Consider the following 26263-nt stretch of genomic DNA (forward strand, 5'->3'; position numbering starts at 1 on the left):
ATTGATTTAAGTATATTCAGTATAAAAAGAATTATATATATAAAAAAATATATATATAAAATAATATAAATGAAAAAGTATATATAAAGTAGTTCTAAATGTATGTAAACATATTTGGTATAAATAAAATGATATTAAAAAAATAATAATAATAAATAAATAAATGAAAAAATAAATATGAGAAGTTTTACATTTATTAAATATATATTCAGTATAAATAACTAGGATTAATAATAAGGATTTGTAGATATAATTTCTTTTTTATCCCAGAAAGTTTTGATGTGGTGCAGTGGATAACACCACCACCTGCCAGTAAACTACCATGTGAGAGACTATGCTACACACATAAGAGTCCTTGGGCAATATTCCTAACATTACATTGACCCACCTCTGTAACAGGAATAACCTTGTAAGTCACTCAAGATAAGTGCATTAGCCAAATGCCGTAAATGTAAATGTAATGAATAAAAATGTTACTATTTATAGTCATCATTCCTATTTTTGAAGTGCTGATAATTACTGCACTCTGATTCTGTGTTTTTAACACAATTCTTTTCTAACCTCTTTTTGTTAGTTTAGTGTGAAAAGCAGTGAAAATGGAAAACTTCAACAGAGTATCTTTTTCTCGTTTTTTTAACAGTAAAAGAACACGGTGTGTTTTAGTTTGGAGAACATTCTCGTGTTTTCACCTGGATCGGTATCCTGTTTTGCTCTCAGGGCGGAACATCTGAAATTGATCAGATTCCACACGCGGTGACGCGCGGAGCTCTTTACAGGTCATCTGTCTCCATCTAGCGGCGACTACTGTAAACTGCAACCCAAAGATTAACGTTTAATGAACGTTTAGTTCTCTATAATATTTAAATTCAAACTTAAACATAATTTAATCCACCATATATAATAATAATATATACGTACAATAAAAACAGTAATATAATTATTTTATTCATATTAATGATAAACCTATATAATAATTATATAATGAGGTATTTTGAGGTATTTTGAGTTTGGGGTAGTTCTAATCAGAGCCAGTTTCATCATAACGTTTTTGCTGGTATTTACGAAACATACAAATGTTTCAAAGTTCTTGGAATGAAATCTCATTAATCATTTTATCTACATTTTATGTCAATGAATAATACAATTTCTGGAATTTTAAATGTATATCCTAGATAAATATTTTATATTTTTTAGACATTTTGACTTAGCATCTCATATATGTATACATTTCTCTCACATCTTTCTCACCTACTATCAAAAAAATTAAGTTAGCAAATTACTTGATTTAGTATTTCAAAAAAAAAAATGTTCTAAAAATCAATATCTTATATGGATTTTCTTTTTCAAAAACTGTAATTCTGAATATAAAAACAAAACATTCCACTGTCTTTTGACTTAGTATCGCAAATAATGTACATTTTGAAAAGTGAAAAATTTGACTTAGTATTTTGAAATAGAGATTATATTCTAGACTCTATGATTTAGTGTCTCAAATGGAATTATATATAATGATATATTCTGAATATAAGAAAACTTTCACTGATGTTCCACAGTGTGGAATTCTGCAGTAGGTGAATAAAAAGTTTTTTTTTTCCAAAACTTCCCCAAACTATGATTAATTCCTTATTTATTGTTTTATTATCAATATATCAGTGGCATAATCTTAAATGTCTTAAAATGAGAATAATATTGTTTATCGCGATATTTAAAATCGTGCAGGCCTGGACACCCCTGGGCATATAAGTTTTAATCTAATTTAATTAAATTTTGCCAATCTTATCTTAATATTATTAAGAGCTTGATTTTAAGTAGAAGCACAATTAAGATTATAATTATTCTAATAAATATTTTTAATCGCTTGACACAGCTTGTAATCAACGTCGAAAACTCAAAACCTGGCAACCCTGACTCTGCAACGATGCCCCGCCCACTCGTAAATATTCACGAGGCAGCTCTCTCTGGCCCAGGGCTGGTTAAATTCAGAGTCAGACGGAGTGTGAGAGTGTGTGTGTATGAGAGCGTGTTACCTGTGTGAGTGTGTGTCTCTCAGTCAGGTGAGATAGTAGATCGTCTTCAGCTGATTCTCGGACCTTCTTTAATTCACTGATTGAGATGTTTGAGATGTTTGGAGAAGTTTAATTGAAGGTTGCAGTAGATGCCAGTTTTAGAGGGTAGAGCTCAGGTAGGCATGGAGAGTGGTGCCCAGTCAGCAGCTTTGGGTCTCCATGCTGGGGGGCAGTGTGCCAGTCCAGCCCCGGCCAAACGACAAGCTGTGAAGAGACACCATCACAAACACAACCTGAAGCACAGGTACGAGTTCCTGGAGACTCTGGGGAAGGGCACCTATGGGAAGGTGAAGAAGGCTGTGGAGAGATCTGGGAGAATGGTGAGTTCCTGTAGTTGTTTGCTCCTTTATCTCTTATTCTGAGTGGTGTAAGTGGTGTAATTGTGCTTGATTGTGCATCAGATGAAGATCTGACTTGAAACACTTGATTTGTTGCAGTTGCTTTCATTTATTATAGTTTTAAACACATTTATTAACATTTAAACGTCTAAAGTCGTTTAATTTTTTGGAACTATCCGTTCCACCTTAAATAAAGCAGCGGTTGCGTTGTTGCGGATGTGGTGCCACCTGAGTCGTCACAATGTAACATGCTGCACTATTTAAGGTGGAACGGACATTTCTTACAAACTTTATCATAGTCAAGGGAAAGTAGGTTGTGTGTATGTATTTTATGCATTTATGTTAAAATTAGTGATCTAATTATACTAAATGACTTGAATGAATTATTTTAACTAGATTGCATAGTTTTATATATATTTTTAGCCATATATAAGTTAATTTTAGAATAAAATTGGTGCTAGAACATATTGGATAGATTGGTTAGATATGTTAAACTAATATTATAAAATAAGTAATAAAAAGTTAAGATAAAAATAAAAGTGTAAGAGTAAGAATCATAAAATCAAAAGTATTATAAATGATGATAAATCAAAAGGCAACAATAGAAGAATAAATAAAACTACCTTAACACATTGTTAACATTGTTAACATAAAAGTTCACAAAAAAAAAATAAAATAACTAAAAACAACAAACGAAAATCAAATAAAACTGTACATTTTGATTTGACTTGGCATCTTCAAACTCTAATAAACTATATAATTGAGGCTCCTCAATCTCCAAAACGGCTTTATTGTGTATCACAGCTCTTACTTTAAAATATATAATGTTTTATTTTATCCCAAAAGTCTAATTTCACCAGTTCTACTGCAGTTGCTGTTGGATTAAAGTGTCAGTAGACCCCACCGGTTTATTCCCAGTGATTGCGTGTCTGCATTCAATGTTGTTTTGAATGTAAAACAGGGTGAGTGTGAGTTACTTATGCGCATTCACTACAGTAACAACAAAAGAACTGGTTTAGCTGCACATCATCTCACACCCAGCTCTTTAAATAACCTGAGGAAAGGTCAAACCAGAGGTTTTTTTATTTAATTTAATTTAATTCAGCTATAGTACAGCTGAACTGCTTGAATTTTTGCAACAGGAGTGGCATAAAGTTATTCAAAAGCAGTGTGTAAGACTGGTGGAGGAGAACATGATGCCAAGATGCATGAAAACTGTGATTAAATCCACCAGGATTATTCCACCAAATATTGATTTCTGAACTTTTGAATATGAATATGACATTTTCTTTGCATTTATTTGAGATCTTAAAGCTCTGCATCTTTTTTTGTTCTATTTCTTTTTCTCTGTATGGGTAGGATGTCCTGTTGGATGTTGTTGGGATCCACTAAAGAGAGAATTGAGAGTTTTAGGATTCTAAAACAATAAAGCTTAATAAAAACTTGCAATAAACTGTAAAATCTGTAAAAGTTTAATTTTAACATGGAGTTTATGAGGCTAACAATAAGCAATAAAAGTTTGTCTTCCAGAATCTCCTCAGCTGACCCAGGTTTCTGTTCTGGGTTTTTTAATTGGCCGTTTAAAAAATGGTTCTCTGAGACTGAAGGGGTCAGGTGTTGTGGTGAAATGTGACGTATATGCACTGTCCTGTTTAAATTGGATTAAACTGTTAAACTAGGATGAATCTCTTTACTGTGAGTCCGGTTTTAATGAAAAGCTGAAACGCTGATGTCCAGCCGAGGCCTGCTGTCCGCTAACAGTTCAGCTGCACTGACGGACTGACTGAGCTTTTGGATAAATGGCCTTTGATTATGTTTAATCAGCTGATTTCTGAGAAAACCAATTAACAGTTTTGACTGTTAGACCAGGATAACCTGTTGTGTGTGTGTGTGTGTGTATATATGTGTGTGTGTGTGTGTGTTAGTGTGTAATGGTAATACAGGTCTCACTATGAAACTAAATGAAAGTGAATCATAATCATAATCGCACATTTAATTGTTATTGAGCTGTTATCGGTCACTAATTCACTGTTCACAACTTACCATTTACTGATAGCACTATAGGTGTTGTTTTAATTGCAATAAAATTCTTGAACCAAGTATGTTATGGCATTAAAACACTGTGGCTGTTATTGGTGTATCAATAGCTGCTAAAATAAAAAAAATTCTTAAGCATCATAACTAGGGGTGGGCGATATGGCTCTAAAATAATATCACGATATTTCAGGGTATTTTTGCGATAACGATATACTTGGCGATATAGAAAAACTAAAATAATTAATTAATTTCAGGAATATAGTATAATAGTATAACAGTATAATCATAATGTGGTAAAATAAATAATATAGCATAAAATAATATAATGCAGCAAATAATATTGCAGAATATTTAGTGCATGCACATAAACTTCAAACTAAAACAATTATACAATAAATACACCTAAAGCTTCACAGTAAATAATAGACTACTTTTAAGACAAAACAGCCCTATTATCACCATATGGATTTTTAATATCATGATATTTCTGTGTCACGATATATTGTATATGATATAATATTGCCCACCCCTAATCATAACATATTTTTGCCATATTTGAATTGGGACGTACCAAATATTTGTCAACTGAAATTATTTGGCAACCCAAATTATTCTGCTGAAAATGTATTAACTTTTATTTCTTGCTTATTTCAGATGTTAAGCTTTGAGAGCATCAGTTAAAGTAAAGTAGTGAAGAGGTAGAGTTACAGGTATACAGTGAATAGTGAATATTTGAGTAATGTTGTTAAAATGAAGATAAAATGAATCGTTATAATGATGAAACTGGCTCTCATCAGGACCACCCCAGGAAAGGATGATCAAGAGTTACCTCAGAAGGTGTGTCCAGATTTTTGACTTGTCCTGTATATAGGAAATGTAAGTAATGTAATTTTTGGAAAAGAAAAACAAAATTAAAGACAAAAGCTCTTGAGTAAATGTTTCATTTTGGTCCTTCCTTAATTTTGAAAGTGTTTTAAAAGAATCGAATTTGATCCCAAAACTGAATAAAATATTAAATAAAGCATACTTTTATTGGAGTTTTACTGATTTATTAAACATTACGCATTACACATTAAATTCACGCTTTTATACCCCAAACCCCGACAGCTATCTGAGCTAGCAGAAAGAGATTAGCCTGTTTTTACTAAACTCTGAACAGTTAGCTACATGCTAACAGGTATGTTTTGAATGTTTGAGAAGTGGAGTAAAAAAAAGTCCCCAAAATCCCACAGCTGGAATTTTCATTTCCTCAGTCTGAGGGAATAATCTCAGTATGAAACCGAGTGTTTGTGTGTTTAGATGACGTAATACAGAAACGCACATGATCAGAAATGAATCCGGACTGATGGATTTCTGATAAAGAGAACAACTTCCTCGTTGTGTCGGAGAAACAAAGGCGTCATAGGAAAGAGAAAGTTAAAGTTTCAGAACCGCTCTGTAGCCTCTATAATCTGAGCTAGCATCAGCTTCTCCTGAAAACTAACACTCTACAACACCACTGTTAATACAGGAGGAGTTCAGCTTTCTAAAGCCTCTTTACCTTTACTGTAAACGCAGACAAGCCAAGACACGTTTATTTGTTTGGTGTCTGAATTTCTGAACTTCCTTTATCTTTACACTGGAGCTACAATACTAATGTCAATAACAGCTACTGGAAAACCAGTCAGTCTGAGGACAAATAACCGCAAATCTATCTAAAATCATGCAGAGGAGTCCAGTAAATCTTTTATAGACTTCTTCATACAGTTTCTGACACTTTTATAAGGCGCTGTTGTCTATAAACATGGTCTGACGTGTGTTAGCATGTGGATAAAAACAGCTAACGGCTATCAGCAGGGTCAGTGTAATATTTCAGTTCAATTTTCTGACCATTTACATTGGTGACGAAGAAATCGATTTTTATGTTTTTCCAATCTATTTCATTTTTCATCTTTTTTTCATATTTTTTCTGCCTTTCACTAACAGAATTGAAAAAAAAAAATAATAATCTAAATTTTTTTGATGTAAAAAAAAAATAATAATCTGATAGTAAATGCAGCTTACTTTAGTTACAAGATGGAACATTCAGAAAATTCAAAATATTTTTTTCCCCAGAAATTCTAATTGTGAGGTGCAGAAATAAAAAAAATAAAAAAAGAAAATTATATAAATTACATGGATTAAATATGTTTTACCTGCAGTGTATTTCTATTTCCAAATTGAAGCTTAAATTTTCAGAGAATTGAATTGATAAACGCTACGCTGTCAGTTCATTCAATGTTCAATGACAGTTTGAGGCTAAAATAGAAGTGTAAACCTCAGTATTTTTAATTTTTTTTTTTCATTTTGATGTAGTGTAAAAGAACCACGTTTTTATGAATTTCCCAATTTTTCTAATTTAAAAAAAAAATCAGGTTGTGTACCATACATAATTATTCAAAACTTATTATCATTTAAGGTATAAACATTTTTCCAGTTTTATTTTTTTCCATTTAGTATAGTGAAAATGAAAAAAGCTGGATTTTACCATAGAAAAAAGGAAAAATCTGAACCTTTTAATTCATTTTTCCTTTTTCCTGAAATAAAGTACCGAACATTGATGAACATGAAATACTGAGTGGAAAACTGTAATAATTTTGTAAAGGTTTACACCCAAATTCCTCTTCAAGTTTAACCTCAGTTTTATCTCAGTCAGAAAATTATGTTTATAAACATTACACACTGACGTTGTAAAAAAAAAAAAAAGTAGGTTGGTTTATTAAAGAATTATTATTATTTTTTTTTTTACTGTACAAGAAGTCCAAATTTTACACCTAATTTTGTGTTTTTATATTAAACCCTTAAACAATCAGAAAATTGATCTGATAAATGGTTCACTGATGGGCAGCGAGCAGCTGATAGTTACTCTGTGTTCTGCTGGTCTTTAGGTGAAGGAGCAGGTAGTATAGGGGAGTTTATACAGAGTTCAGGTCGGGGGAACAGATGGGTGTTCTGCAGTCACGGCCTGACCTTAATTCTTGTCTGGGTTCTGCGGTGCAGCTGCTGGTTTGGCTCTGGATCAGGTTCTGAGTGTAGATTATCTGTACCGGACTTCAGAGCTGCAGGTTTTAACCCCAACGACTGAAACTACCGAGATTAAGAGAGAGATGAGCATTGAGTAGCACTGAGCATTTTGCAACATTGTTTGTGTGTGTTTGTGTGTTTGTGTGTGTGTGTGTGTGTGTGTGTGTGTGTGTGTGTGTGTGTGTGTGTGTGTCTGTGTGTGTGTGTGTCTGTGTGTGTGTGTGTGTCTGTGTGTGTGTGTGTGTGTGTGTGTCTGTGTGTGTGTGTGTGTCTGTGTGTGTGTGTGTGTCTGTGTGTGTGTGTGTGTCTTTGTGTGTGTGTGTGTCTTTGTGTGTGTGTGTCTTTGTGTGTGTGTGTCTTTGTGTGTGTGTGTCTTTGTGTGTGTGTGTCTTTGTGTGTGTGTGTCTTTGTGTGTGTCTGTGTGTGTGTCTGTGTGTGTGTCTGTGTGTGTGTCTGTGTGTGTGTCTGTGTGTGTGTCTGTGTGTGTGTCTGTGTGTGTGTCTGTGTGTGTGTCTGTGTGTGTCTTTGTGTGTGTGTTTATGTGTGTGTGCGCGCGCGCGCGCGCTCAGGGTTTGTTTTAATGAGTCTTTGAAATGTCTGGAAGCGTGTTGGTTCTTGCAGTTTGTGAAGAACAGAAAGACAAAACCAGCTAAAAACACACTTATGCAATCAAATTTATAAAACAGTTTAAAGATTAAAGTCTAAGATCAATAATATAATGAAAATTCTGAATATTAAAATATTAACCGGTTTGGTTAATTGATGTTAAATGTGTAAAGTTTCAGGGACTTTATTTTAGAAAATGTGTTTGTGTGTATATATGTGTGTGTATGTGTTTGTGTATATATATATATATATATATATATATATATATATATATATATATATATATATATATATATATATACACAGTAATATATTGATTTTTAAAAATCCAAATTGTTATGAAAGCAGGCTTCTGTTTTAAAAGCAGTCTTTTCTTTACTGTGAATCTTTTAAGGTTATTTTTTTAATAGTTACATTTGTAGCAACTGTTGAGTTAAGTTACTGTTGTTTTAAAAAATCAAATATGTTCACAAAAAAATCTTAGTTTCTGTTGAATTTTTCTATAAACATATATATTGTTTATATATGTATATTAATGACTAAAATAGCTTTTATTGTTTTGCCATATTACCAATAATGTTATTTCTTCATAAAAAAAGCAGTACGATACCCCATTTAGTTACTACCAGTACTTTTACGCAATTTTCTATTTTTCCATTATTTTCTGGTATTGTTTCAGTATTGGTATTGAGATATTTAGGCAGGTATTGTATCTAAAGTCATAATTTTGATATTGACTACACTACCCATAAGTATATAGTATGTGTAATTTGTGTAGGTCAGGAGAGATGGCAAAAACATTTAAATACTTTGGCTGCGATTATTAAACCAAAAATGACTATACAATACGAAAACCCTAGTATAGTATTTTTTTATGAATTGAAAGTGGATTAGTATGCAGTGTATCAGACTCTGCACTGTGCTGAATTCAGCTAATAACACTCTTCATAATTCTATTAAAGCTAACAGCTGACCAGAGTTTATAAAGTACCGATAAGCTCCAAACTATGACCTCATGTATCAGAATATACTGTACACAAACGACACCTGTGAAAAATGATCTGTAAATCTGTTTTCTGGTCAGTAAGAGTTACAGACTGTTCTGAGATAGAAATCCTGCTGGATTTACACCCAACAGAAGTCCTGCAACATGAAGGTCGTTTCAGCACCTGCTGAACCTTCAGGAATGTAAAACACACTAATGTGATTATTAAAGTCATGTGAGCGATCAGATACTGGTATTAATAACAGCTGAGTGAAGGGTGTTACTCTCTGTGTGTCTCCCTGATAAAAGCCTGCGTGTTTAACAGTGTCTGTCTGAAAGCTGGTATAGCCACCCGTTAGCATAATGCTAATATATGTCTGTCTGCGTTGAATTGTTCCTTTAACTGGAGTCTTTGTAACTACAGTATCTATGAAATACTTTCATCTAGGTCAGTTTAATGTTTACCAAAATACATTTTCTAAAGCTAAATTTGCAAACACAGATCAAATCGAGTATAAACATATGTATTTAATATTTTTCCAATTAGTATAGTGAAAAATAATTGGATTTTCCTCTATTTTTCTAATTTTCATTTTTTTCTTTTCTGTGCTTCACAATCAGAATTTCAGAAAAAATGATTACAAGGATTCCATTCTTAAAATTGGTTACATGGATTTTTGTTAAAAAAAATAGAAAAAAATTCATTGTGAGGGGCATAAATTAAAAAATATATAAAATCTTAATGTTTCAAAAATTTAAGTGATACATGTTTACGGTCTGTGTGAAGTTTATCCATTTAATTGTATAACTATTTTTAATTTGAAAATCGAAAATTGTGTGTTAAGCTTTAATTTTTTTTTTCAATTAAGAAAAGTAAAAAAGTAATGTTTTTTATTAATTCCTCAAATTTTTAACAAGAATTTCAGCAAAAAAATATATTTTTTATTAGATCTTTCCATGTTTGTTTCTTCTTAAGACAAATGCACAACATTTGTTACACCCAATTTTATATATTTTTTTACTGAGATGTTAAACTAGTGAGAAAAATATAAGTGTACATATAAACTACAAATAAAAATTAGATTGTTTGCACAATATTTTACCCCATTTTAAGTCCATATATGATAGCTAAGCTGAAAAGATGCATTTTTGTCACGTCACAAAAACAACACGTTTACATATCTAGCCTTTCAGCCTACAGCAGTTTAGCCCCGCCCCATTTCACGCTGAAGTTATATGGAATGTTTCACCCATATTGTGGCACAAGGCCGGAGCTTATTATGCTAAGTGGAGCTTAGGAAGGTAATTTATCTCATTTATCCAGAGACCTAAAAATATAAATCTTGTAATAGAAAAGTTGTGTTCTGATCTCCTCCTCCTGTTGGTCTGGCTGGATTTCAGAGCTGCACTGAAGTGGTATTCTGTGAATCGCCGGCGGTGGTGGAAGGCGAGTGGAAAGTGCAGGATATGAGCGTTTTAGAGGACCTGCACGTGCAGCTGCTGTTTGAGCCGCCGCAGAACTGAGGGATTTACTGTTCATTAAACGAGTTACTGATCGACTCCCATTCTTTTCTCCCTTTACCCTTCAGCTGAACTTGAAACTCAAGAGCAGGAAACAAAACACGACATAAACAATGAGCTAGCGCTCGCGGCTTTCCCCTGAATTCCCTTCCTCCATTTCACTGGATGACTGAGCAAATACCTGCCGCCCTTTCATCTCTTCAACATCTCTCTCTCTCTTTCTCTGTGAAATGGCTGAAATAACAAAAAAGGTGCAGAGCTTTCAGACCTCAAATAATGCAAAGAAAACAACAAGTTCATATTTATAAAGTTTTAAGAGTTCAGAAATAATCAATATTTGGTGGAATAACCCTGGTTGGTTTTTAATCACAGTTTTAATTTCATGCATCTTGCATGCATCCATGTTCTCCTCCACCAGCCTTACACACTGCTTTTGGATAACTTTATGCTGCTTTACTCCTGGTGCAAAGATTCAAGCAGTTCAGTTTGGTGGTTTGATGGTTTGTGATCATCCATCTTCCTCTTGATTATATTCCAGAGGTTTTTAATTTGGTAAAATCAAAGGACACACCTTGAATTCTGTGTTTTACTATTGTGTTTTTACTATCTTTTACTATTATCAAACCAGAATATGTTTTATATTTTATGAGGTAATCAATCACCTGGAATTCAGGCTTTCAGTTAACAGCTGTGCTGAACTCGTCAAGAGTTAATTACTTGAATTTCTTGTCTCTTAATGTAAAGTTTGTACAGAATAAGTCCATCAGAGTTACCAGCCTCAGAAACTGCAAGTTAGGGGCAGGTCTGGTTTGTTTAACAATGATTTTAAGTTACTACATGATTCCTTATGTGTTGCTTCTTAGTGTAATATATCTCTTCACCATTCATTTACAATGTAGAAAGAAAATAATAAGATAAAGACATTGAATGAGAAGGTGTCTCCAAACCGTATCCTCACAAAACTGATTCATTGTCTCACATGCAGTGTGAGCTTAGCTGCTGTGTGGGTGAAAGGTTATCGGCGAGCGACTAACGCTGGTAGAAAACAGCTGCTCAAACAGGCCGAGCAGTTTAAAGAAAAGAAAACAGAGAAAAGCCACAGAGCTGACCCCTCCGTGAGAGGGACGCAAGGTCAGAGAGGTGTCTGCGCTATATTCGGTATCGGTCGTTAGTTCAGAAATGCTAGCGTCCCAGTGGGGTCTGTCCTGAATATATATTTAAAACTGTACAATAGCTTAAAAGTGCCTAAACATTCTCATAATGTGTTTAAAATTAACATATGTTGAATACTGAATATATTAGAAGATAATTCTCTATGATACTTCAAAGCAACTGTTTTACTAAAGAGGATAAAAAAAACCTCCTAAATAATCAAATACCACAAATTCTGGATTTATTAGTGTTTCAATATTCTTCACCTCAGTTTAAAAAAAAAAAAAAAACCCTATTGAAGTAGTAACTTTAGTAAGTCAAATTTGGGGGCGGGGGGGGGGGGGGTATTATTGAGTTTAAATGAATATATAAATGTTTGATTCCATATATCAATAATATTTCACAAACGAAAACCAATACAATATATCGCAATTTTGATTATTTTATCCCACCCCTAGTGATGAGTGGAGAAAGCTAGCCAATCTACCAAATCAGAGAGAGCATGACCAGCTATGATCGCTTTGACTCCGGCTGCTGATGCACAAAATTGTTTTATGTACTTTACTAGTGCATCTCAATAAAATTTTAATCTCATTAAAAAGTTACTTTATTTCAGTAATTCAGTTCAAAATGTAAAACTCATATATTATATAGATGTATTATGATCTATTGATGATTATGAAGCTTACAGCCAATAAAAACCCAAAAATCAGTGTCTCAGAAAATTAGAATATTATATAAGACCACTTTTGGTCAGTGTGGGCAGTGTGCCAAGTCCTGCTGGAAAATGAAATCTGCATCTCCATAAAAGTTATCAGCAGAGGGAAGCAGGAAGTGCTGTAAGATTTAATGGGAAAACAAAACTGCACTGACTTTAGACTTGATATAACCGTGGATGCACATTAGCAATTAGCTTTTTTTTTTTTTAGATGCATTTTTTTATATGGAATGTTAATTGTAGTAAAATAATCTTTTGAGACTATTTTTTTTGTTACACAAAATCCTAAATGTAGGTAAATATGAGTTTTAAACCCAAAATTATAAACTATAACTAAAACTGTATCTCTGCCATCAGGCAGTTAACAATTCTCACTTGATCAGATTCTCTAGAACAGGTCTAACTCCAAATCCACTTTGACACACGACACAACTTAACCATTTAGAATTTTTTCTTAATTATACAGGAATTAATGGAATTTCCCTTCCAGCTTTGAGTTGATGTTGTATAAGTAACCTGTATGAGAGACTCCTTAAAGCGAAGCTTTAGTTTCTAATCTTGTATAGAATTGTTTTAGTCAACACTTCTTACTTTTCCTGCTTTGAGACATACAGCTCTGAAAAAAGAGACCATTTAAAATTGATGAATTTCTTTGATTTTTCCAAATTGAAAACCTCTGGAATATAATCAAGAGGAAGATGGATGATCACAAACCATCAAACCACCAAACTGAACTGCTAGATTTTTTTGCACCAGGAGTAAAGCAGCATACAGTTATCCAAAAGCAGTGTGTAAGACTGGTGGAGGAGAACATGATGCCAAGATGCATGAAAAAAAAAAACTGTGATTAAAAACCAACCAGGGTTATTCCTCCAAATTTCTGAACTCTTAAAACTTTATGAATATGAACTTGTTTTCTTTGCATTATTTGAGGTCTGAAAGCTCTGCATATTTTTTGTTATTTCAGACATTTCTCATTTTCTGTAAATAAATGCTCTAAATAACAATATTTTTATTTGGAATTTGGGAGAAATGTTGTCTGTAGTTTATAGAATAAAACAACAATGTTCATTTTACTCAAACATAAACCTATAAATAGCAAAATCAGAGAAACTGATTCAGAAACTGAAGTGTTTTCTTAAGATTTTCCGGAGCTGTATATTGATATAATAGTGTATTGTGTGTGTATATTTGTGTGTGTGTGTAAGTGTGACGGACATGCCTGTAGATCATGTGATTTACCCGCATACCTGCAGCTCCTGCAGCTAAAAACAGAAACTGACTAAAGCCAGCGGAGCCAGGGGTCCGGAAACTGCCCCAGCAGGAAATTACTGCAGGGTAATTTGGGCAGATTAAAATAGCGAGCAGGGCACTATCGCCAATCTGCCCCAAATACACCCCTGAAGCTTCCTGATGGAGGGGAATTTGGAGAATCAGGTCGAGACATGCTGATTTCACTCATCTGTCTCATCTGTGATTCACATCCTGCAGTGATTAGAAGATGTAGTGTCTGACATTTTTTGGAATTAAAATTAATTCACACTATCATACAGCCTTAATTCACCATCATTTACAATAGACCAAGCGTTAGCGTTGGGCGATATGATTCAAAAAAATTATATCCTGAATAGCAAAACATTGCAATTTCTTTAGTTAATTTACTTTTTTTACTTACTACTATAACAGAAAAATGTTATTTTGTATAAATACAATTGTTTCATACATTGAGTAGAAACAGAAAAAAAATCTAAACATTTGTCTATTTCATAAAAAAAAAAAACGGTAACCTCCCAATACCCAGACTTTATATAAAAATCATTTTAGTGTAACAAAATAAAAAATAAAACAAAAATAAAGTGTGGCGTATTTAGTGCATGTATATAAACTGCAATAAATGCAAACAAACAATTACATGTAAACCCAGTAAATTTGAAAATAAATACAAAAATAAATCACTATCTTTAAGGATATTTCTTTTTTTTAATTATCTTATTTTTTTTTTTTTTATTTTGTACTACTGCTTTTTAACCTATTTTGATTTTCTTTTATTATTATAACTATTATTATTCATATTATTGTTTTTTTTTCATTTATTTATTTGTATTTTTTATTGTGTTATGTAGAAGTTAGTTTTAGCCTAATTTTAACTTCAAAAAAGAAATTGTTTTGTTGTATTAATCTCGTCTTCTTTTGATCTTAATTTCTTATCAATTAAAACCAAGTTAAATTTTTATTTTTATCTTTTATTTACTGTTATTTTAAAATTATTAAATTATAAGTTCTTGTCAGTCCTTGTTCTTGTAAATGCTCGGCTACATTGAAAATGTATTTCTGGGTCAAAATAATTAATTAATTAATTAATTAAATCCTGAGTCAATGCTTGGCATCAGCAGTCAGAGTCCGAGAGACTACATTAGGTTGGGTGGGGTGTACTCTCCCCATCATCACTCCTTTTAGTGTGATGTTGGTCAGCACAGGCATCTGTTAGCTGATGTATTATAGAGCTGGGTTGCTGCGCTTTCCTCCGAGTTCCCTGTTGATGGGGTGGGGTAATTGTCCTTCCTAAATAGTGAGAAAAAGGGGTAAAACATTTTTTTAAATACATATAAAATATTTGTGTCTCCAGCAACCATCTCTCTCCTTCAACCCTCGAGCTCTTGACCTGTTATTCCCCCCGAATCTCCCGGCCCCCCTCTCTGTTTCCCTTCGGGGGTCCCTCTGACGCAAACCAGACTGTGGAATCCTAAACATCTACACACACACACGCAGCGCTGATGACCTTATACCAACACACATGTCCGTATCATCCTGTCTGGGCCGGGCGTCACACACACACACACACACACACTCTTACAGTCCTCTGTATTCATCAGACACACAAAAGCTTGATTTGCATACAGAGAGAACACAGTGGGCTGAGAGCGCACTCATGTCCTTTGTGTTTCTCTGACGTAACACCAAACAACAGACAGAGAACATCCAGGAGCACCTAACACTAATTTCAGCTCTTTATTTATTGTTCTAACTTCTAACAAAAGTTACTAATGCTACGCCCTGTGTTCCCCAGTTCACACATCCTTGGGAAACTCATGATCATATTTTAGATATTCGCTTTCTATTTTCTGTAACGTATTTAAAAAAGTAAGTGACCTGATTTTGGGTGTGTTTCTGCTGCAGGTGGCCATCAAATCCATCAAGAAGGAGAACATTAAAGATGAGCAGGATCTCACACACATCAGGAGAGAGATAGAGATCATGTCCTCTCTGAACCATCCCTACATCGTCTCCATATACGAAGGTACATTTCTTCGCTTCTTCTTCTTTTTGAAACACTGATTTAGTGGATTGTGATACGTAATTCCATACTTGTTCGTTAATTGGTTTTCATGTCTCTATTTAATTTATTTTCTCTATTGTAGGTTAATATTAAAGAAATAAAGACTAAAAAACACTGAATGAGAAGATGTGTCAATGATAATGTTAATCTACAATAATGTAATCTACATTTTTTTACAAAAGTGACAAGGAAAAATCCTTATTTGCTCATAAAATCCTATTTTATTTATGTATAGTTCTATACAGTACACACACTTTTTAAAATGGTAAAATGATAACACTAAATGCTGCCTCGTATCCTTTTACTCATTGATACTAAAATGTCAATATCTAGCGTATATTACCTAATCATGTTTTGAAATATTGATGTTTGACACTGATATCAGTTTTAATAGTCGTAAACTGTTAAAGACTAAAAGCACTGCCACTATAATCGGGAAATCACTGGTTCGAATCCCAGTCATGCGGCTTGCCATCAGCTGCCAGAGCCCCGAGAGAGCACAGTTGGCCTTGCTCTCTCTGGGTGGGTACAGTAGATGGCACTTTCTCTCCCCTCATCACTCCTAGGGTGATGTGGATCAGCACAAGGCTGCATCTGTGAGCTGATGTATCAGAATTGAGTCGCTGCTCTTTCCTCAGCTACTCAGCTAATCACAGTATAAAAAGAGGCGGAGTCTGACTTCACATGTATCGGAGGAGGCGTGTGCTAGTCTTCACCCTTCTGGTGTTGGAGCATCATTGAATTAAATTGGGAGAAAATGAAAAATAAATGAATCTGTTGAACATTGCAGCGGTTTGTTCGGTTGGATTCGTCAATGGCTGAAAAACGTGATGGTGTGTAACGAGTTCAACGGTGCAGCTGTACACACACACAGATACACACACAGTCACGCAAAGCCCTTTGTTCAGCGCTGACCCAGTTGAGTTATGTAAGATGCTGGGGTGCCCGGACCCCCTGCCCCACCCTGCCTGCTGTTAAAAGAGTAATTTGGCAAAACCTCAGATTCACAGTGTTCCTCCCGACCGCTCAGTCAGACACTGTTCTCTATAAAACAGCAGAAACGATTCAACACAGCTAAAAAACGCAGCAGCGTCTTTAAACCTGCTTTTAGTCGATGTTTATAGGGAACAGTGAGTCACAGAGCAACAGACAGCAGCACATTAACCTACCTGATATTACAGATTACTGAACACAGTCGGTTCCACACACATAGATGGCGCTATCAAATATAGATGCATATTTCTCACTTTCTTACTTAAAACGAGGCATTAATAAACTACAAATTAAAATTACTAACAGTAACTCTTAATTCAAATACATTCATTTATTTCAGGGTATTTTTGCGATATAACGATATTCAAAACTTTGATATGATTGAGTACAATACAATGTGGTACATGTTATTCTATTTATTTATTTATTTATTTATTTTATTTAACTTTTTGTGTGTGTTGTTTTGGTCCTCAGTGTTTGAGAATAAGGATAAGATCGTGATTGTGATGGAGTACGCCAGCAGAGGAGATCTGTTCGACTACATCAGCGAGAGGCAGATCTCCGAGAAAGAAGCCAGACATTTCTTCAGACAGATCGTCTCAGCTGTTCACTACTGCCACCGGGTAAATACAGCAAAAATACAGTCTGTTTTTAAATCAGTGCAGAACAAGTATTTAATTTTTTTTATGCATACAGAGAAAATCCAATGTCCCAAGAACGCGCCCTTGTCTTTTGTGTCCGTCTGACGTAATACAAAACAATAGACGACACAGACTGAGAACATCTACACAACTATCAGAACAATAAATACAAAACGACATGAAATGATAGTATTAAGTGCTTCTAACAAAAGTTAATAATGCTAAAGACCTGTTTAAGTTCCTGAGTTTACAAATCATTAGGTAACTCCTGATCACCAATAAACATGAAATAAAGTACGTTGGAAAAAGCTTACAATACTAAAAGAAAAAGAAACAAAATGATCATAAAATAATAAAATTGAAAAGACAATAGTTGACAGTTTTGCAGTTCATTTAATGTTCTTTCTTTTGAAAAAGCTGTACAGGAACACACGTGAAACAAACCAGTATATGTTTTATACTTTTGATTCTTATAAATACCACATTTAGCTTTGAGGAAAGATCTGCGCACTCTTGGCTGGATTTTCTCAGGCAGTTTTATGAGGTAGAGTCACCTGGAATTCAGGCTTTCAGTTAACAGCTGTGCTGAACTCATCAAGGGTTAATTACTTAAATTTCTTGCATCTTAAATTTGTGAAGAGGTAGAGTTGGTATACAGTGAATAGCTCTATTTGAGTAATGTTTTAACTTCTTAACTAAAGTAAAGAAAAAAAATTACTTTAAGAAATGAAGGTCAGTCAATTCAAAACATTTTAAGAACTTTTAAAATGTCCTCAACTGCAAAGCCTTTCAAAAATGTAATGATGATGGAACTGGCACTAATCAGGACCGCCCCAGGAAAGTTCTTTAGAGTTAACAGCTCCCAGATAAGCGCATTTAATATTCCTTCACAGAGTATTTTGGTTTGTTCAACACTGTTTTTAAATTACTACATGATTCCTTATGTGTTCCTTCATAATCTGATAGATCACTTAACTATTCATTTACTATTTAGGAAAAATTAGGGCTTAAGTTATCAGTTTAACTAGCTACTGTAAAACCCTTATTCGAGCTTATCTAGCTAATAAAGTGCTGCTAGTTTCCCTGTAGACAGTTTGTGACTCAGACTCAGTCCAGAAGCCTTTAGCTTGCATAACCGCGACACACACCGGCTGCATGAACAACCTGAACAGGAGCACTGAAGCGACAGAGGCTGGGTGTGTGTCTAACTCATGCATGCATGCACTCTTACATGCTCAGCAATAGTCTCTCTCTCTCCCTCTCTCTTTTGTAGCTGGCTCTAGTTTTGCATAATGATATAAGATGTGAAAATAAATAATTTCCCGTAAATTAACACATTGTTCCAGAGTGTGGGAGGGGGAATAGGTTGAATAATGGCAACCTTTACAAATCTTTACCTGTTAAAACGTGCAGTACGTATATCAAATATACAGCTTTGGTAAAAAAGAAGAGAGCACTTTAGTTTCTGAATCAGTTTCTCTGGTTTTGCTATTTATAGGTTTATGTTTGAGTAAAATGAACATTGTTGTTTTATTCTATAAACTACAGACAACATTTCTCCCAAATTCCAAATAAAAATATTGTCATTTTAGAGCATTTATTTACAGAAAATGAGAAATAACAAAAAAGATGCAGAGCTTTCAGACCTCAAATAATGCAAAGAAAACAAGTTCATATTCATAAAGTTTTTAGAGTTCAGAAATAATCAATATTTGGTGGAATAACCCTGGTTTTTAATCAGCGTTTTCATGCATCTTGCATGCATCCATGTTCTCCTCCACCAGTCTTACACACTGCTTTTGGATAATTTTATGCTGCTTTACTCCTGGTGCAAAAATTCAAGCAGTTCAGTTTGGTGGTTTGATTGTGATCATCCATCTTCCTCTTGAGTATATTCCAGAGGTTTTCAATTAGGTAAAAATCAAAGAAACTCTCAATTTTCTTTCCCAGAGCTGTATGAAATGAGTAGCCGGTATGATGGAACAATATAATATGCTCTTAAACACATTAAGTGGACAAGACATTCAAGTAACTCTTGATGAGTTCAGCACAGCTGTTAACTGAAAGCCTGAATTCCAGGTGACTCTAATTCATAAAACTGACTGAGAAAATACAGCAGACATGTTAAAAACTGATCATCTAAGCAAGAGGTGCTACTTTGAAGACTTTAAAAAATATAAAAAGGAAGTTCTTATTTTTTTATGCAGTTTATTTCCGTTTCTGAGAGCAGATGCTCTGGTTTCAGGTCTCTCTCTGTAGAGAAGTGATTTGGGGGGAAATGCCAGGCCTGTGTTGTTTATTTGTTCCTGGTTAACTGGCTGAGAGGAGCTGTTTTTTTGGGGCTGGTGAGCAGGAAGGTATTCCCTCCTGCTGAGGAACATAATACAGCCGCATAGCCCGCATTCCTCACACTGCCCAACCGCCTAGCTGCCCTCGGCCCTTCTTTATCTCCTTATTTAGAGACTGGAAAAGATAAAAGCTCTACGCCCAGAGGCAGAACACAGCTTTTATTCTAAATTACTCTGCAGAGCTGTAAATAGCTTGTTTATGTGCTAATGTTCTGCTTGCGTAAGTGCGGGCGATAAAACGGGATGCCAGTTTTAGCACTGGAGCCGAAAAACAGATTTTTATTTAATGACCTCTGCAGTTATGGGGGAGTTTTTAATCTCACTTACAGAGACATAATAAAAAAACGAAAGTATTGTCGTTTTTTCAAGTACATAGTATTGTGTTTTTTTTTTTTTATTATTAGTTTACATGTAAAGATTGGTGTCAGAAGTGGATCATTTAGTGTTGTGTTTAAACCCTACCCTCTAGATAGCAGGGTTGTATTGTTAGATCCCACTCTTCTGATTGGATAAAAACTGGACTGTCGTTTATAATTCAGATTTTAAACCGAAAAATGTTCCAAAATTTGATTTAAATAATTACTATACATATATATTTGACATATAGGGTCATAAGCCCTGTATCATGATGTGTATCATATTGCCAAGTTTTTACCAATACACAACCATGCATAACACCTATATTACGTTTACAGATTTTACAATCCCCATGCGTTTTCCCACTCGTTTGAGTCATTTTACACGTATGAAAATCATAGATTTAAAACGTGTTTAAACCCTGTACTTAGCGATGCTTAATTTCCATGCTCCTTTTTTCTTACAGAATGGGATCGTCCACCGGGACCTGAAGCTGGAGAACATCCTGCTGGATGAAAACGGAGACATAAAGGTGAGGCCCCTGCTTTTCTCTCACCTGTGTGAATTTAGCACCTGGAGAGTGGACAGTGAGAGGGTTCAGACTGTACACACACCGACTCACCTCACACCCTGTGTGTGTATATATACACTGAGCTTAACACACTTAAACACACAGCAACTGTGGACTGACCACGCCCTTCCCAATCTGAGATACACACAGTCACCACCTGCGTCCTGTTCTATTATAATACAACTAGTAGCCCTCGCTAAGCTGTTATGAGGTTGGACCTGCTTTATGGAATGCAGGTACCCATGAATTCTATTGAACACTAATGAGATACTGTAGCTCCGCCTCCTCAGTGTATAATATTACAATACCTATATTTAAAAGTTATTAATATATATGTTCAACCTAATGAGAGACTGTAGCTCCGCCTCCTCTGTGTATAATATTACAATACCTATATTTAAAAGTTATTAATATATATGTTCAACCTAATGAGAGACTGTAGCTCCGCCTCCTCTGTGTATAATATTACAATACTTATATTTAAAATGTATTAATATATATTTTCAACCTAATGAGAGACTGTAGCTCCTCCTCCTCAGTGTATAATATTACAATACCTACATTTAAAAGTTATTAATATATATGTTCAACCTAATGAGAGACTGTAGCTCCTGCTCCTCTGTGTATAATATTACAATACCTATATTTAAAGGTTATTAATATATATGTTCAAACTAATGAGATACTGTAGCTCCTCTTCCTCATTATATCATATAATACTACCTATAGTTAAAAGTTATTAATATATATGTTCAACCTAAAACTGACTTACATAACCAGAGGAAGGGCAGGAAAATGTGAAAAAATTTGGGGACCATTATTAGAATTAAACTACAAGATATTAGAAGTATTTAAAAGTGAAGTATGCCGAGTGCATATTTTGTTTTATTCTATTTACCTTTTATTTTATTTTTTTATTTGTATATATTATTTGTTTTCAGTGTGAGTTATGTGAAATGTTATGCCTTTATTTAATTTACATTTGATGGTAAATCATGTATATATGATTTACTTTATTTGTTATGGTTTGTGTTTTTGAAAATATATGTAAAATCCAAAAAATATAGTGAAGAAAAAATATATATGTTTAACCTAATGAGGGACTGTAGCTCCTCCTCTTCCCCTGGATATATAGTGTTTGTTACTGATGTTAAATGTACATTTTTTGACATTATACACTATAGAGGTGAAGGTACAGACTCATTTAGGTTAAATGTGATTTTTAAAGTTTAGACTGCATGTTCAGGATCAGTTTTAGGTGTTGAGGGGTTTAGACCTGCGTGCTCCTCCCCGTCTGTGTTGTGAGAACAGTTACCTGGACACACAGAGATAAAGATAAAGAGGGGAGAACTGGATCAGCGGTCAGACGTAACCGCCTCAGACCTCAGATCAGTCTCTCAGGAATGCGTTTAATCTCTGGAGCTTCAGCATTCCTCAGCTTTATTGTGTCAGACAAGCAATCAGCCTGTGGGAATCTGAACAACATCCTTCAGAGGTCGTAGTCCTGTAACGACCTGCTGTACAAATACTGATTACACCTCGTGCTGGAAAAGAAGGACAGGAGCTGACCCTTTTTTGGTCCAGCAAGAATGTCTTTGTTTTTACCAACCTAAAGCCTTTCATAAAAAAAAAAGTGTTCAGAAGTGTTTAAGACTAGGACTGGAGAATACATGATTTTTTTTTTTTAATGATTTCACTAGACATTTAAATAATGCATGCAGTATATCCAAAAATACAAAAAAATGGGTAGATATACACTGCCTCTGTTAGTTTTTGTTTTTTTTTCCAGGGAAAATGAAATTGTGCAAATTTGATAAAATTTAACCTTGCACATTCTGCAATATGACTATTGTGCATGCACACATTCTGATGCATGAAACGATATATACCGTGCAGCTCTATTTAGGCTGTAAGATTAAGATTACCCTTTTAGTAACTAATAACTGTAAACTAAGGCTTATTATTATAATGCCTTTTTAAACAGAATCCTGTAAAATGAAAGTTCTTACAGAATCTTCCGATGTATTTAAATAGGAAATGTGAATTTCTGCAGAAATTCTATAATAAATGTAGCATTTGAATAGAATTTAAAGAAACTTTAATTTAAATAAAGAACCACTTAGGAAGTTTTTATTTTACAGTGAGTAATACACAATTACTTATAGTGATAGTGTTTTTTTTGTTGTTGTTGTTTTTCACAGATTGCTGATTTTGGGTTGTCGAACCTGTACGGGCGTGAGGAGCACCTGCAGACATACTGCGGCAGCCCGCTTTACGCCTCTCCTGAAATCGTAAACGGCCGACCTTACAAAGGTCCTGAGGTGGACAGCTGGTCTCTGGGCGTCCTGCTCTACACTCTGGTCCACAGAGCCATGCCTTTCGACGGACACAACTACAAGACTCTGGTCCATCAGATCAGCACCGGAGACTACCGCAAACCCACCAAACCCTCAGGTACGGCTATATCCATCTCTGTTCCGATGTGGGCGATTTTGAGTTGATTCACAAATGACAAAAATGGATTGTCTAGAGGTTTAGCTGTAACTGAAAACTTAATGATGATTAGGAAGTGTACCAAGAAGTCCTGAATGAAAAAAACGATGCATTACGATGCATTGTTAATTGTTTTATCATCACAATGCAGACATAATCATCATTTAATCAAATCGTAATGTGCCTAGATATTCCCACTAGGCGAGATTGGTTGAAACAGAGCATGACTGAATTTCCAGAGCTTACACTGATCGATCTTCTCCACTCCACAGATGCGATTGGCTTGATCCGCTGGATGCTGATGGTGAATCCTGATCGCAGGGCGACTCTGGACGAAATCGCTGGACACTGGTGGCTCAACTGGGGCTACCAGCGCCCGCTGCTGGCTGAGAGTGAAGCTACAGCTACGTCAACAGCACCAGCACCAGCCGGAGCGCTGCAGGCATCAGGAATGGGAACAGGAACGGGAGCAGCACCCCATTCAGCAGGCTCTACACGCATCGCCGACTGGCTGAGGAGGACCACTCGACCTCTGCTGCATAGCAATTCTAAGATGCGCTGCCTGCTGCGGCCAGGAGGAAGCAGCACCGGGGGAGAAGTGACGGTGACGAGACAACGCTCGATCCGCAGGTCACGCAAAGAAAATAACGTCTCCCAGAGCATGCAGGAGAACAGCGCCCCTCGGCCGTTCAAAGGCATCCTGAAAAAACGCGGCAGCCTAAAGCAGAAGGCGGTCAACGAAGCACAAGTTCCTCCCCTTGAAGATAAAACGACAAATGCTAATATGGCCCCTCCCACTGCTCTGCCTCCAGCCCCGCCCCCTCGTAAAGGCATTCTGAAGAAACCGACAGAGAGAGAGTCGGGGTATTATTCCTCGTCTCCAGACAGCAGCGACTCTGCCCAAACTCCTCAAAGTCCACTTTGCCCGTCGACGCCACCTCGGCGAAAAGGCATTCTGAAACGCCACGGCAAGTTCTCCTCTGGTGGCCTACAAGAATTTGGATCCTTGGACCAGCTTGCGGCCTCCCTGCCACCGGGGATCAGCAGATCAAGGCCTAAAGGTGCCATCAGCGAGGACAGCATCCTATCGTCTGAATCGTTCGATCGGTTAGACCTTCCAGACCGTCACGATCCAGTTGCGACAGTGGAGCCTCCAACAGGAGGCAGCAGAATCATGCGTGGCAGCGTTTCGGCTGACAACCTCTTGGACATGAGCGAGAACAGGCTGTCTGGTCCACGTCAGGGTTACTGGGATATGGACATAGCCTGCTATCAGGCGAGGGTCGGGAGATAGCACCTTCTCCTTCACGGACTGCACATAAAAGGAAATGTGACCGAACAGTCTACTAGCATTAACTTTTAGCATGTAAAGAGCATGCACGAGCTAAGAGATGCACATCGGGACTGGGATCGTTTGTTTTTCAGGTTGTGTGCTCTTATTTTTGCATGGGAACAGTGTCATGAATGAAAGAAGCAGTAGTCTAGCCAATAAGGCTTTTTTTATTTATATTACACAATGTCTACTTGAAGAAAGGTGGTAGCCTAAAAAAAAGTGGTGAAGCCAAAAAAAGCTAGTTAGCAAAGGGAATAGCATTGGTGGTTAGTCTGGTAAACACTAGAATATTAAGAGTTAGGGCCCTAGCAGCGATTGATCTGCTCTGGTCTTTTCATAATAAGCATTTCATGATGTTTTCTCATAGATCTCGAAGATTTAAACACTTGATGAACTTGATGACCATTGAGACTGCAGTATCTCTAAACGTGAAAGTTGCACCTTTTTTTTTTTTTCTTCGATATTTTGATTAGCAAAGCAGAACCAAAGATGCTCTACTTGAACGTTTAGCAATAGAAACCAGACTGCTGAGGGAAGAGGATACAAAGTCCAGTTCCAGGGAAAGCAGCGAATGGCGGATTACAAACACAGAACTCAAAGGTCCACAGATCAAACGGTTCATCGGTGATAAGGTGTTGACAGTTTCTGTATTAGATGAAAAGTCCAGTAACCTGGTCAACGTTTAACTTTTACTACTTTTATGTTTGTGGCCTAGATCTCAGATGACATGCCAGACAGAGTTTTATGCGGTTTTATTGCTTTATTTTATGAAATTTGTCTTGGTTACCCAATAAGGCTGGATGAATAGATGAATGGATGGATATAAACAGTCTGCATGGATGGGAATATGAAGCAAACATTGTTTCTGTTGCTAAAAAGAAAAAATGAATTGATATTTTGGTCACTTTGTTCAATTTGGATCAGTTTGTTCAGAAAGGATTTAAATTGTACAAAAAATAACTTCAAACTGATTTGTGGCAGGGTGTGTAAATGTGGTATGCATGTTCTGTAATGAGGGAATTTTACATAGAAAATCTTTTAAAAGCTGCACTGTATAATTCATTACACTGGAAAAATGTTCTGATGGAGCATTTTTAATGTTGTTAATGCTATTATTTCATCATATGCTTGGCTTGGCGCAAAATCAGGTCTTGGCTAAAGTCCATCCAAAAATGTGATCAGTATTTTTTTTTTAATATATATATAATTTATACATGGAAATTTAACATGCTACGCAGTTCTGCTCAACCTCATACCATGTTTCTTTGCCAAAGTGCCTGACTGATCTGTAGCGCCTCACTGTGGCCATCTCCACTGAATGCTGAAATCGGCTCAGTGGATCAATAAAAAAAAAACAACCTGTCAAACAAGATCAAAGTGTGGTTCATCTTTTTTCTTTATCTAATCAACAGTCACTTTTAATTGATGATAACAGAAATAAGTCTGGGCTTTTTATGCCTGTAAAGAAGCCAAACACTGATCAAACCTGTCCTAGGCAGCAGTTTCTGTCTTTAGTCAAAGCCAGCAGGGCTCATATCCTTTTGTTTTAGCTTCAGTTAGAAAATTGTGTGCGGTTTATACACCATGTGAATCATATAAACTGTCTAAATGTCAATCAGTTAATCACATATTAAGGCTTTTAATAATGGGTATGTAAATATAAATAAAAATTACTGTTTTATTGAAACAAAAATAAAATCATATTTATGTTAGTGGTGCTAATAA

The 26263-nt window shown here is 35.4% G+C and overlaps 1 protein-coding gene across 1 annotated transcript; it reads left to right on the forward strand.

The window, feature by feature from the left end:
• Positions 1–1970: 1970 nt before the first annotated feature.
• On the forward strand, positions 1971–25908 carry nuak2 (NUAK family, SNF1-like kinase, 2). The gene is given in 7 exon segments (XM_007256702.3): positions 1971–2386; positions 15643–15763; positions 17270–17418; positions 20608–20673; positions 22914–23166; positions 23478–24490; positions 24492–25908. Coding segments are annotated over 7 exon segments (1869 nt in total). The 5' UTR covers positions 1971–2155; the 3' UTR covers positions 24528–25908.
• Positions 25909–26263: the final 355 nt, after the last annotated feature.

The sequence above is a fragment of the Astyanax mexicanus genome, chromosome 24 (assembly GCF_023375975.1).
Source record: "Astyanax mexicanus isolate ESR-SI-001 chromosome 24, AstMex3_surface, whole genome shotgun sequence".
Lineage (NCBI taxonomy): Eukaryota > Metazoa > Chordata > Actinopteri > Characiformes > Acestrorhamphidae > Astyanax > Astyanax mexicanus.